Below are 12570 nucleotides of genomic sequence, written 5' to 3'. Positions count from 1 at the left end.
GCGAGAGCGAACCTTATTAGATGGATTCTAGGGTGAACGTGAGAGTGAACCTTTATTAGATGGACACAAGGGTGAATGTAAGAGCGAACTTTTATTAGATGACGCAAGGGTGAATGTAAGAGCGAACTTTTATTAGATGACGCAAGGGTGAAGAATTATATTTTTCTCAAATATAATCATTCTCATTTTTTAATTTTTCTATCAAGCTTTGATTAAACAAACTGCCAGTTGATAATCAAAACTATTTGAGTCGCACATTGAGATCCGCGTAGTCTGGTCAGGATCCATATTGTTCGCTTTCAAAGCCTATTGGAATTAGAGAAACCGTTAGCGAACAGCATGGATCCTGACCAGACTGCGCGGATGCGTAGGCTGGTCAGAATCCATGCTGGTCGCAAACGCACTATGTTGGTTTTCTCATTGCGCAGCTCTTTTCTCGAGGTCCGAATGACGAAGGGTCAAAGCGGCAAGCCATTTAGTTAAGTGTTTCACTACATGATATCAGAACTAAAAATTCCGATCTTTTTCTTCAGATTTTGACTTTAACCTTACAAAATTTAGAGTTGAAACATACACCAGTAATCAGTACAAACTATGGACCGGTTATTTACACAAGGAGTTAGGTAAAAATACCAGTGTTTGCTCGGAATAGCCCTTCTTCGTCTCATGTTATCAACTCGGCACTTACAGGAAGAAACGAACTTCAACGTTAAAATTTATTTATTTCTGTATCAACATAAACATTGCAACGCCATTTTACAGACAAAAATATCAAATAGTGAAATTAGCACTTGGCCGCAGGTGATGCTGGGAGATTGCCATTAGCTGCAAAACTTGCTAAACCTGAAAGATAAGAATAGCGCATGGTGTAAGTAAGTCCATCATCACGAATATTGTCAAACTATCTATTTGTCAGTAGGTAAGGGGAAGTAACACTGTGTTGGAGTTTGCACTTTCATTTGATTTCAGTCTTTGGACAGACCGTCAGGGGCGGTACATAGAACGATTATCTCCTATAAAGAGCAACCTGCGTGATGTTCTGCCCATTCGACGTAGTTCTCAACCCTACGTATAATACCGCTCTCACTGTTTCTTAGAAATGAAGTTTCACCCAAAAAGGAATATGAACGAACACTAAAAGGATGTCTGAAAAGTCAGCTTATCTAAATCTTCATGTATGATGAGTCTTTTATCAGATTATTTTACTCTCGAAATTTGTGTGTTTGGGGATGCATACAAATCCTTTATGTTTAAGAAAATGTATATATCTGCGATTTGTTCTTAGATAAATTGAAGTAAGGATCCCCTAAATGTATCTAAAATAAACATTATACTGCTTTTAATTCCGTCCTTTGGCAAAAAGTAGTGAAGCAAAAATGTCGTTTTTAATGTAACATCACACATGTATTTATACGCACCTGCTAACGCAGACTGGAACCCAGCGTTATAGTCACACGCAACTTCGTTCTTTATATAATCATTTCTCCTATCGTCATAGTTATCCCCTTGATCAGGGCCTCCAACTAAACCACCCTTCAGTACGTTCGGGTTCGGCCCTCCGTCATTGATATCACACTGAGTGGTGGTCGTACTGCATGAGCTGCGAAGAAAATGTGAGTAATTTTATTTCAAAGGAGATTTTTACAAAATAAGGTCAATGAAATGGTAGGATACCTTTCAATGAAGACTTTAACTGAAACAATAAATAAAAACAAAAATCTAACTGAGTAAGTTTAAAATTGAAATTTTCATCGGTAAATCCTCATTTTGTTCTATAATTTTACAGTACTGCATCTTTTGCTAAGAGTATTGTAAATGCTTCAATAAATGAGGCACATTTAAAGATGAAATAAAAACTGCATCTTTCATGACAACAGAACGTACATGTCTACATTTTCATTTGCAACTCATAGCATCGTAAGTATTCACCATATCTCAAAGCTTTTAGAATAATTATGTTTGATAGTATACGCAGTATGATTTCGAATTTATTTATGAAATGATACAGCGCTTCAAATATGTTTTTAGAATAATAATCACCTTCCTCTATGATGCGGATGTTGAGGGTATTTGCCCCCAAAGCCAATTTCGTAGCTGATATGTAATTTGTTATCACCTAGTAGGTAGTTAATTTGTGACAACGCCCATTTCTTGTACTCGTCAGGGCTCAGACCCAGTTTAGCCGCAATCGCTGCCACAAAAGCCACATTACCAGCGTGCCTGTTTGGTCCCCACTGATCTCTCCAGGCCAACCCACACGGGGTATTTGATACACTACCACCGGGCATAAATGAACGGACAAGACCATCAATATCTGTCTTGTATTTGGCATCTTTGGTAATACCGTATAACAAAAGCTGTAAAATAACAATTAAATTTTAGCATAAGCCTAACAACGCTAAAGCCTGAAATGAGAAAAAACGCATGTGCAGAAATATCAAAATGAAGGAATTCTAGTTCATTCAAAAGCCCATCATCCACACCACGATCCCTCACTATACCAAACGGTGCTACTGTAAAACCTGTTGTTTGGCTTACCATCGGTAAAACTCGAAAACATGAAGTAGTCAGAGTCTTATTTTGATATGTATTTTAGCTTTACAAAATTTAACAAACTGATATTTGGTGGAATCAACCCGCTATACATTATGCTTTACCTACATAAAACGTCCCGACGAAAAGTTAATAAGATTTGTATAGTCTGAAAAAAATTGCAAAGCTAGCATAATATGTATCAGAAGTATGGAAAGAATATTTCCTTTAAAAAAAACTGTCTGGACACTTAATATACATAAGAATAGATGTTTACCGGGATGAATCCATCTATACGTATGTAATGAAAAGGTTATTATCTTTGCATCCGTTCTTTAGCGGAAGAATATTGCGCTCTTAAAGTCGCGCAATATTTCCGCTGCAGAACTCGTGCATATTTCCCGATCTATAATTATTGTGTGTAAAACGAAAGTAAAGAACGTAGGCCTGAGAAAAATTAACAACGAGCATGTTTCCGTCAACTTACCGCAGCACCGACATTGGCGTCGTTCCAATTAAAGCTCCACGCTGTACCGGCGGGATAAAAGCTCTTTGCGTCACTAAGGTAACCATTGTCATTCGTGGCTTTGTACAGCCATGCTCCGGCGACCGCTAGCTCGTCGGCATCACCCGTTGATCTGTAAATCAAACTTTTGTGTAATCACTTTGTATTTCATTCAAGAACGAAATCTATGACGTCATCTATTAACTATTCAATAGCACGATAAAAAATCTATTCTAAATAAAAATTAGTGATGTCGTCGTATCAGATTTTCAAAGGAATTCTTTTTGTAATCATAATCATTTTTGCAAAAGTTTTAAGCTTGCGTGCTTTAAAACGTTTATACAGGTTGTGTTTCATATAAAAATATACGAAGTTAGAAATAATCGTGCCGTTTCAAGAAAGCAACGAGCGGGACTATTCTTAATTCGTGACTCTAGTCTCTGGCAGTCCTTCCATTATTAGAATGAAATGAAACTGAAAGTAATTAAAACGCCACGAGTTGAACCGCAGGTTCTTAATATATCTACCCATAGAAATCCTTGGCCTGTGTGACGCAGTCAGTGTATTTTCCTCTGTTGTTCTTTGCAAATGTGTACAAGCTCTTCGCTGCCGCAAGAAGTTTCCCGGCGAAAGCAGCGTCTAAAAAGTAGAAAACACATTTCGTCAAAAATCACCGCCCTGAGTAGCAGCACAGCTAACCTTACACTTGTTTTGCTTTGCGATAAAATAATGAATGATTTTTCTTGTTTCATGCGCTTGGCAATACAACATTGCTTTTTTGTTTAACCTACACCAGCTAGAGCTGTGACACGTGATATTAAGTATCTTTTCACTTAATGTCAGAAGATATGAACTTTCGATTGTTGTAAATGTAGAATTTTTAGCACTTGAAGGACAAGTTCTTACCACCGCACATGTCTTTAAATGCGAGATATCCGGCCGCCATTGCTGCGGCGGTGTCAGCAGCTACGTCACTTCCGTGGCACGAGGTGGTCACTTTGAAAGCTGGACGGTTCATATTCATGTTCTCTGGTCGACCCCAGAAGCTGTGATCTTGGTGACCATCTCCAACCTTATAAAAGTAGACGTATGGAAAGATTGGGGGAAAAAAGATACAAAAATATTCTTATGTCTAAATTGCGCTGCCATCATTTTCAGATCCAAGGAACTGTATGCTTAGCATGACATTCGGTGTAAACAGATCAATCTTTACCCAATATCGGTAATGGGTGAATGTATTCCTGTAACTACTTTTGATTGATTATAAAAGATACAACACACTTTTAGTAAATCAATAAAGCAGAAATATTTTTTCTTATAGACACTGTAATGGTTACAGAATGTTATCTAATATCTTTCGATATTTGTCACGCATTAACGCATGATTCTGACCTGCACATAGAGAGTCTGCTGATCGGGTATCCAACATTTTAGAAAGTATTCTAGAGGTGTTCTGATCATATCACAAGCCATGTCTTTCTGCCCTGCTGCCTCGTAGCCGTCCTTGAACTCCAGCATACCGTACAATAACACCCATGTTGACCAGGCCATGGGAAGATTGAACTTAACATGGTCTCCAGCTGTGAAATGAAATAACAAACGCTTTTCAAAAGTTAAAAAATTAAATGATGAAAAAATCTTTATATGCTTGAAATTGGTTGCCTTTTCTTTTTATAGAAGGCCCAGTAATGTAAGACCCCCAGAATAGCCGACTTAAAATAGCAAATCTTAATATACTGCAAGTTGCAGACATAGTTAATAAAACAATCATTGATGTAACGCGCACATTAATCGATTTGTTGAATAAGCCATCGTAATGTGAATATTCGAAACGTTTAGGAAAGGTTGTGAGTATTGTCTAGTTCCGTTAATGGTGGTAAGTTGATTGTACCCAACAACATCCATGATACTGAGATTACATACCAACTCAAGTTTCTGATCACGTGTTTGACACTGACCAATGGTAAGATTGTATTCTTACATTCTTACACTAGCTATCAAGGTAAGTCTTTTTTTATACTACTACGGTCTTAAGCAAACTAATCTATTTTATTTGTCATTTTGTCAGATAATAAGTTCGCGAATCGTAAATATTTAAAGTACTGCTTTAGAATTAAAACATATAATTATGAACATCACATACCATCATACCATCCTCCGCTGAGGTCATGTCCGTCGGCGCCGTCATTAACTGCAGAATCTTGACGCCATGGGATTGGGTTGTTTGCAGGCAGCCTGCCTGATCTCTGAGCGTCGTAGAATAGAATAGACAGTTTCAAGGCTTCGTTATAGTTGTATTTAGTATTTGATGATCCTGGAAAAACAACAGAGTAAACATATAGCAGTTTTTTCATTGCCAGTTTATGCTAGACTTGATGGTGGATCGTAACAGCTCACTTCCAGACAGGCAAAAATTTATATTTCCAGTCAGTGAGTGATTTTTAAACATACGACTAATGCCCATTTCACGTAATCACAATGGATCGAACCTAACTGCCACAAATACCACGTCAACAACGTGTCTGTAGGTTGTTATTATTGTTATTTTAATATATTTCAGGTCTGTACAGCTGTGAATTGTCTTTGAACTGTAAGAAAATTATTAAATAGAAAGTACGATTAAAATCATTTAACGCCGCCGACAATACCTGTTGAAGTTCCTGTTCCGGTAGATGTTCCAGTTCCAGTTCCAGTTCCGGTGCCAGTGCCAGTGTCTGTGCCAGTGCCAGTGCCAGTGCCAGTACCTGTGCCAGTACCAGTACCAGTACCTGTGCCAGTGCCAGTGCTAGTACTAGTGCCAGCAGATCCACCTGGAAAAAGTCAGTTTTATTTCTACAACTTTACCAAAAGTTCCTGATACATACTCGCTTGAAACTCAGTAATGTAATAAGTGAGATTTAACAGTAACAACAAAACCTAGCCAATAGTCATATATACATTTGAGTTACATACACTATTTATGCTCAACTGTGAATAATATAATTGAAGTTTACTTGTGCATTTTACTGATATTTTATTGTGTATATTATGTCATAATGTTGTACACTGATGAGACTGAATATATATATATATTATAATTTATGTAACTTATATAATATAATTGAAGTTTATATGTGCATTTTATGATATTTTATATGTATATTATGTATATATATATGTAACTGATGAATGAATATATATGAATAACTCTCGCGTTCACTTAGCAGAAAAAAAAATACATGTATACTAGGGAGGCCCAGTAGTGAGCATAGCGGGTTTCATACCCTCAGGCTCAATAACTACTCACACCCTTAGCCTTACGAACAATCTCGCATACCATCCAGTATAAGTAGGCAAACAAATGCTTACTCGAGCAAGTATAGGTTCCGCTACAGCCTTTATCGCCGCTCTGGTGGCCATTATACTCAACCAGGAGATCTTGTCCTGATGTTAGGTCCTTATCCCATGGCATGTTCGCTACTGTATATTCTTGCCCGCTACTGGACGATACAGTCGCCTTCCAGACCTGCGGAGGGAACATCATTTTTGATACAATTCTAAAGTTTCGAAGGGCATGCATGTCCCCTACTCCCATCCCCATACACTATACCTCCCGATAATTACACCCGAGGGACACATGTTCTATATATATATGTATATATGATATATTTACTTTTAATGTTATGTTTGAGTTTAGAATGTTTGATTTATATTTCGACTGTCTAAAGTTTTTTTTAAGATAGCCGGATTTCACTTATATATAAACTAAAATACTTACATCGAGCTTATCAATTGGATCCGTAAATGTGAGAGTACACGTCCATCCAGACACAGCGTTGTCCGCGTGAACAGTGAATGTTCCCTGACAACCCCCGTCCCATGATCGAACAACCGTCAGTGGGGACCCGGATTGTGCTGATACCGACCAGGCTGTTGACACAACGGTCAACAAGAGCATATACATCACTTGCCTGCGGGAATAGTTAAATGTAGTTTAAATCTGATTTTACATAGTTCAAATAATTAAGACGTGAAAAGGTCAACATTCAATACTCTGATATTTTACAATATTACTAATATCATATTACTATCAAGGCATAACATGGAAAAAAAAAAGTAAAGTATATATCACTTAGAATGAACGTATAGTGTGTACGAGTTATGTCAGACCTTACATTTAGGACTAATATTTACATGGAATGCATTGAATGTTCTCAGACCTTGATCACACAGACTTTTACCGGGACTTCTGGCAAATACCTGATCAAACATCGCCACTGATAGGATAAGAACTACGCCTTAGAAGCTGTTAGAGAAGGAAAAAGGATTCAACTTGTACGTATAATATATATAGGCATTTGCATGTGGTATAAATTAAAATCCAGATACGATACTGCATTGTAATTATCCTCAAATAAACGTTCCTACACTAAAGAAAACTAAGCTTCTGTGTTACTTAATTGTCAAAATCCTATACCGACAAGTCCGTTTTTAATATAGTATGGTGGCTGGTTTCTGCCATATCGCCCAGACGTGCGGCACCAACATTAAAGCGTGCCAATACGGTGGGGGCATAAACACGCCAAGTCAGATGCAAAAATTATAAAAAGAAAGATAATAAAAATGAAAGCCAACTTACGTGTTTTCTATACCAGCAGTTAACTGAAACTGTACCTAACTGGAGCAGTTTCCTTTTTATCTATGATCCACCGTCAGACTTGAGCTCCTTTCCGACTCTGTTTTGATGTAATCTCTAGGTTTCTGATAACCTTAGATGACCCGGTTAGTTGCTTAGTTGTCTAAAAGGACAGACTTGTATTTACATTCGAAAAGCTCGATCCTTTTATGTGATCTCGTAGATTTTTGATAACACAAAATGCCCTATATTCTGCACTGCTGTGAATAGTGTCACCTAGAGGACACATACTAGCTTCTACGCCGATGCTTATATTCGTAAAGGCACTTTTTGACCCAATCTTTCCCTGTAGAGTTGACGTATTTTAAGGACTTCTCGAGAAGGAAGTTGCCTTTAAGTGAATTTTATTGGTCTTATCCCATTGTGATTTTGTTGCAACATCCACGAGGATTGCACAATTATTAGTAGTTCTGATGCACTGGCATACAATTTCAGTTAATTATCATAATTTGAGCCGTGCCATGAAAAAAACAACATAGTGGGTTTGCGACTAGCACGGATCCAGACCAGCCTGCGCATCCACGCAGTCTGGCCAGGATCCATGCTGTTCGCTTTCAAAGCCTATTGGAATTGGAGAAACTGTTAGCGAACAGCATAGATCCTGACCAGACTGCGCGGATGCGCAGGCTGGTCTGGATCCATGCTGGTCGCAAACCCACTATGTTGATGTTCTCTTGGCGCGGCTCATTTCTTTAAGTTTTTTTTTTACATTTTTTCGTTTGAGATCATCATTCCCGTACATTGAAACCCAAATTTTGAATACTTGTACGCTAAGATATAGATCTAGTTTAGTCAGTTTTATGAGGGGCAGTCAAAAAGATTCAGAAAAAGTCTTTATTTTATAATGCATAAGCATATGCATAGAACATATCTCGACAAGTTTGAATTATTGAGATTTAGTAACTATAGTAAGTTACATATTAGCTTACTCGGAGCAATGTCAAAATTACATCAGCAGAAGTATATATTTTTAACTATTGACCGATAAGCCATTCAATTACTGTACAGTTGCGGTAAGTTATTAATTCCCAAATAATATTTAGAAGTAAATTGCACACCACTGCTATTTTTATGAAATTTCTGCAAAAGTGATGCAAAATGGAAATATTCAAAACTTTTTTTGTAATATTATACTCATAATTATGATACTGACTGACAATCATAGTTTAGGTACCTTGTTAGACGACTTTATAACTACGTGTTTTGCTAGTTACTGACATCGTAATCTACATAGTTGTCCGAGAAATATGAATTTTCTATATCAATCATGGTTTCTACAGAGTCTATGTCTAGACAGACCAAACAGTAGGCTTTACTTATATTTACATGTTTTTCAGCGATGAGCAATCTGCAATTTATTTATTTCAGTTTGTGTATAATACTAGTCTATATTATGTGTACACTCTCTCCGAAATAGCGCTTTCGGCTTTCGTTCCCTGTAACTTAACACAAACATCATAAGTATAGGTTATAGATCATTTATTGACATTCTAATGCAATTAAGTTTGCCGAAACGGGGCGCAGCGTTGTGAAGGCAAAACTTAATGCATTAGAATGTCAATAAGTGATCTACAACCGACTTATCGTTAACCTTAACCCTGCTAAATTTAAAAAATAGACAGGTCCATCATTCAATTTAGGCCACACCACTTATTATTTAAAGGGATGTCCTTTGAAAATTTATTGACTGAATAGCAAACAGTACAGACCACTGGCGCCAGATCAGAAAGAAAATGCCTCTGTACATGTTATACCCTACCCCTAGGTATTCTATAAGAACCATGGTCATGAACGGGAAAGTGCACTAACCCGTTTCAATCGTACATTTCTCAACTTAAACGCGCAGTTCGGTGAATGGGTACCTAGTATATTGAACAAGCGATAATTTATCTTCCATCGTGCACCAGTCACATTGTCTCAATATTCCATATTACTGAGATTATCCACATATTGTATGCTTTCGTCAACGTTACAGAAAAAACTTGCTTGAACTTCCCTAATGAACATCCGGTCTAGAGGTCACGGCAGTGCGCACATGTTTGGCGAAACGTAAACAAACAAAAACAGATTTTAAAAAAATCACAATTTTACACTAAAACTCGAAATGATGAATGAAATTCATCTTGTATATGATCTTTAATTTGAAATCGTACATTGGTCTGCATCTGTTCTGTATAGTTTATTCATTTTGCACACTTTGCTGCATTTTCACATTTTAGCGAACACGTGTAGTAAAATGACGATTGGCATACATTTTTACAACAGCCAATCAGAATGGTTTTGTAATCTAGAACGGAACTTCACCAGGGAAGTTCAAGCAAGTTTTTTGTGTAATGTTGAAATTACTATAAACTACGCGTTGTTTTTCTAAGATAAGATGTATTCAAAAAAGTGACCGGTACACAATGGAAGATAAATTACCACTTGTTTGATATCCATAGTACACATTTACCCCACTGCGTGTTTTAGGTATGAAATGCGCGATTGAAACGGGTTAGTATATTTTCCCGTTCACGACCATGGTTCTTATAGAATACCTAGGGGTAGGGTATAACATGTACAGAGGCATTTTCTTTCTGATCTGGCGCCAGTGGTACAGACCATGTTCAGCTTGCACTGGAATCAAAATTTGCATACCTGCTGGAATCACAGAGTTACAGCAAAACCAAGTGTTAAGACCCTATTAGTCGCCTCTTACGATCATGCAAGGGTAAGGCAGTGGTTCCAATTCTTTTCATACACAGATCGTCCCAGAACCACATGGGGCAATCTTGCGGATGTAACTATAAATACATAGCAGACGACTCACTTATCTAGTAGTTTGTAGAACAAAGTATTACATTTTTATTCAATGAAAATATAATTTGCAGGTTTAACTCCTAATAATATAACAGTTTTATTTAAGCAACTACAATGTATAACTTTCAAGAACTTAATTAAAAATAAAACAAGACGAAGTAATAACCACTGTCCGCTGCTTTGCTCAACATTTAAAGTAATCTACTGGTCTAAAAATAAAAACTCTCTCTGATATACCTTTGAATTTAATGAACAATAGGAAAATTTGTATAGGTTGAAATCTAATGCAATTAAGTTTGGCGAAACGGAGTGCAGCGGAGTGGAGGTAAAACTTAATGCATTAGAATATCAATAAGTGATCTATAACCGACTTATAGTTAAAACTACCTTTTTGATCAATCAACAACATCTCCGTCTCAAGTAAACTAAACAACATAGGGAAACCGTCTTTGAAATTACCTAAAATCAGTAAAAAAAACAAATTTTGAATTTGCCCATTTGTACACAGTGACTTTTTTTACAATATCTTAATAAAAAATCTGATTCTGTTTTATTTTGCAAAGGTGACTTTGAGAAAAATGTCAAGAGAAAATTTGAATATGAATTTCCCGGGCAGGTGTGGCCACACAATCATGCGAATGTAATTATAAATACATTGCAAACGACTCACTTATCGCATAGTTTGTAGAACACAATATTACATTCTTATTTAATGAAAATATGATATGCGTGTTTAACTCGTAATAATCTAACAGTTTTATTTAAGCAACTACAATGTATAACTTTCATGAACTTAATTAAAAATAAAACAAGACAAAGTAATAACCACTGTCCGCTGCTTTGCTCAACATTTAAAGTAAGTGCACTCTGGTTTATTTTTAGATCAGTAGAGGTAATTGCCAAACTATAGAGAACCTCCCCAAAACTCTCGCTGGTATACTTTTGAATTTAATGAACAACAGGAAAATTTGGATATATATATAAATAGCAACAATGAACCAAATGGCTTTAGTTCACTTCCTGGTCAATGCTGTATTAAACTCGTTAGATAATAAAAATATTTAAAGGTGCAGAAAGGTAAAATATTCTGGCCAATTTTCATTAGAATTGGCCCAAAATGTGGTATCTTGAGTTCAAACAAGTATTTTATTTGATATGACCTAATGACCTAGTTTTTGACGCCAGATGACCCATATTCAAATTTGAATTAGATTTCATCAAGGCAATCATTCTGACCAAATTTTATGAAGATCAATTGAAAAATACAGCTTCTATCGCATACACAGGGTTTTTCTTTGAGTTGACCTAGTGACCTACTTTTTGACCACAGATGACCCATATTCAAACTTGACCTAGATTTCATCAAGGCAATCATTTTGAAAAATACAGTCTCTATCGCATACACAAGGTTTTTCTTTGATTTGACCTAGTGACCTAGTTTTTGATTTCAGATGACTCATATTCAAACTAGGGCTGTCATTGATTTGGTCTTAGGCATATCGACGATACCGATATATCAGAAGACAAATATCGATGATACATCGATATATCGATTATTAAGTTAGATTAACAACCTATTTGTTCATATGCATACTATATACCTTCCTGTAAATGCTATTTTTAGTTTTATTGCCTACTTTTCATATTACTGTTTGATTGTGTTGTATTTGTATTTATGAAAATAAAAGAAACAAATAAAAATTAATAAAATCTTTCATTTTTATTTTGCCTTCACTTCTCTTTTGCATTTATCTAAATTTACAACTTTGTAAGCTTAATTGTTTTTGAGGGTCTGAGTGTTTATCTGGATAGTTTTTTCTCTCTGTAAAATATCGATTTTTGAAAATGGGAATCGATAATCGATCGACAAAAAAATATCGTTGATACATCGATATCGTTTCTATCGATGACAGCCCTAATTCAAACACGACCTAGATTTCATCAAGGCAATTACTTTGACCAAATTTCATGAAGACAAATTGAAAAATACAGTCTCTATCGCATACGCAAGGTTTTTCTTTGATTTGACCTAGTGACCTAGTTTTTAACCTCAAATGAC

The 12570-nt window shown here is 36.3% G+C and overlaps 1 protein-coding gene across 1 annotated transcript; it reads right to left on the bottom strand.

Annotated features, from left to right (window-relative positions):
• Positions 1 to 702: 702 nt before the first annotated feature.
• Positions 703 to 7809, bottom strand: LOC123526464 (endoglucanase A-like). The gene is made up of 12 exons (XM_045305626.2): positions 7656 to 7809; positions 6795 to 6987; positions 6386 to 6542; positions 5686 to 5847; positions 5181 to 5351; positions 4430 to 4617; positions 3944 to 4109; positions 3565 to 3676; positions 3020 to 3170; positions 2041 to 2357; positions 1419 to 1600; positions 703 to 843 (listed from the first exon to the last, which is right to left on the bottom strand). The coding sequence occupies exons 2-12, from the start codon at positions 6978 to 6980 to the stop codon at positions 785 to 787; spliced, it is 1851 nt and encodes a 616-aa protein (XP_045161561.2). The 5' UTR covers positions 6981 to 6987; positions 7656 to 7809; the 3' UTR covers positions 703 to 784.
• Positions 7810 to 12570: the final 4761 nt, after the last annotated feature.

The sequence above is a fragment of the Mercenaria mercenaria genome, chromosome 14, assembly GCF_021730395.1.
Source record: "Mercenaria mercenaria strain notata chromosome 14, MADL_Memer_1, whole genome shotgun sequence".
Classification (NCBI taxonomy): Eukaryota; Metazoa; Mollusca; class Bivalvia; order Venerida; family Veneridae; genus Mercenaria; species Mercenaria mercenaria.
The sequence above is the reverse complement of the archived record's forward strand: the minus strand, read 5'-3'. Positions and strand labels throughout refer to the sequence as shown.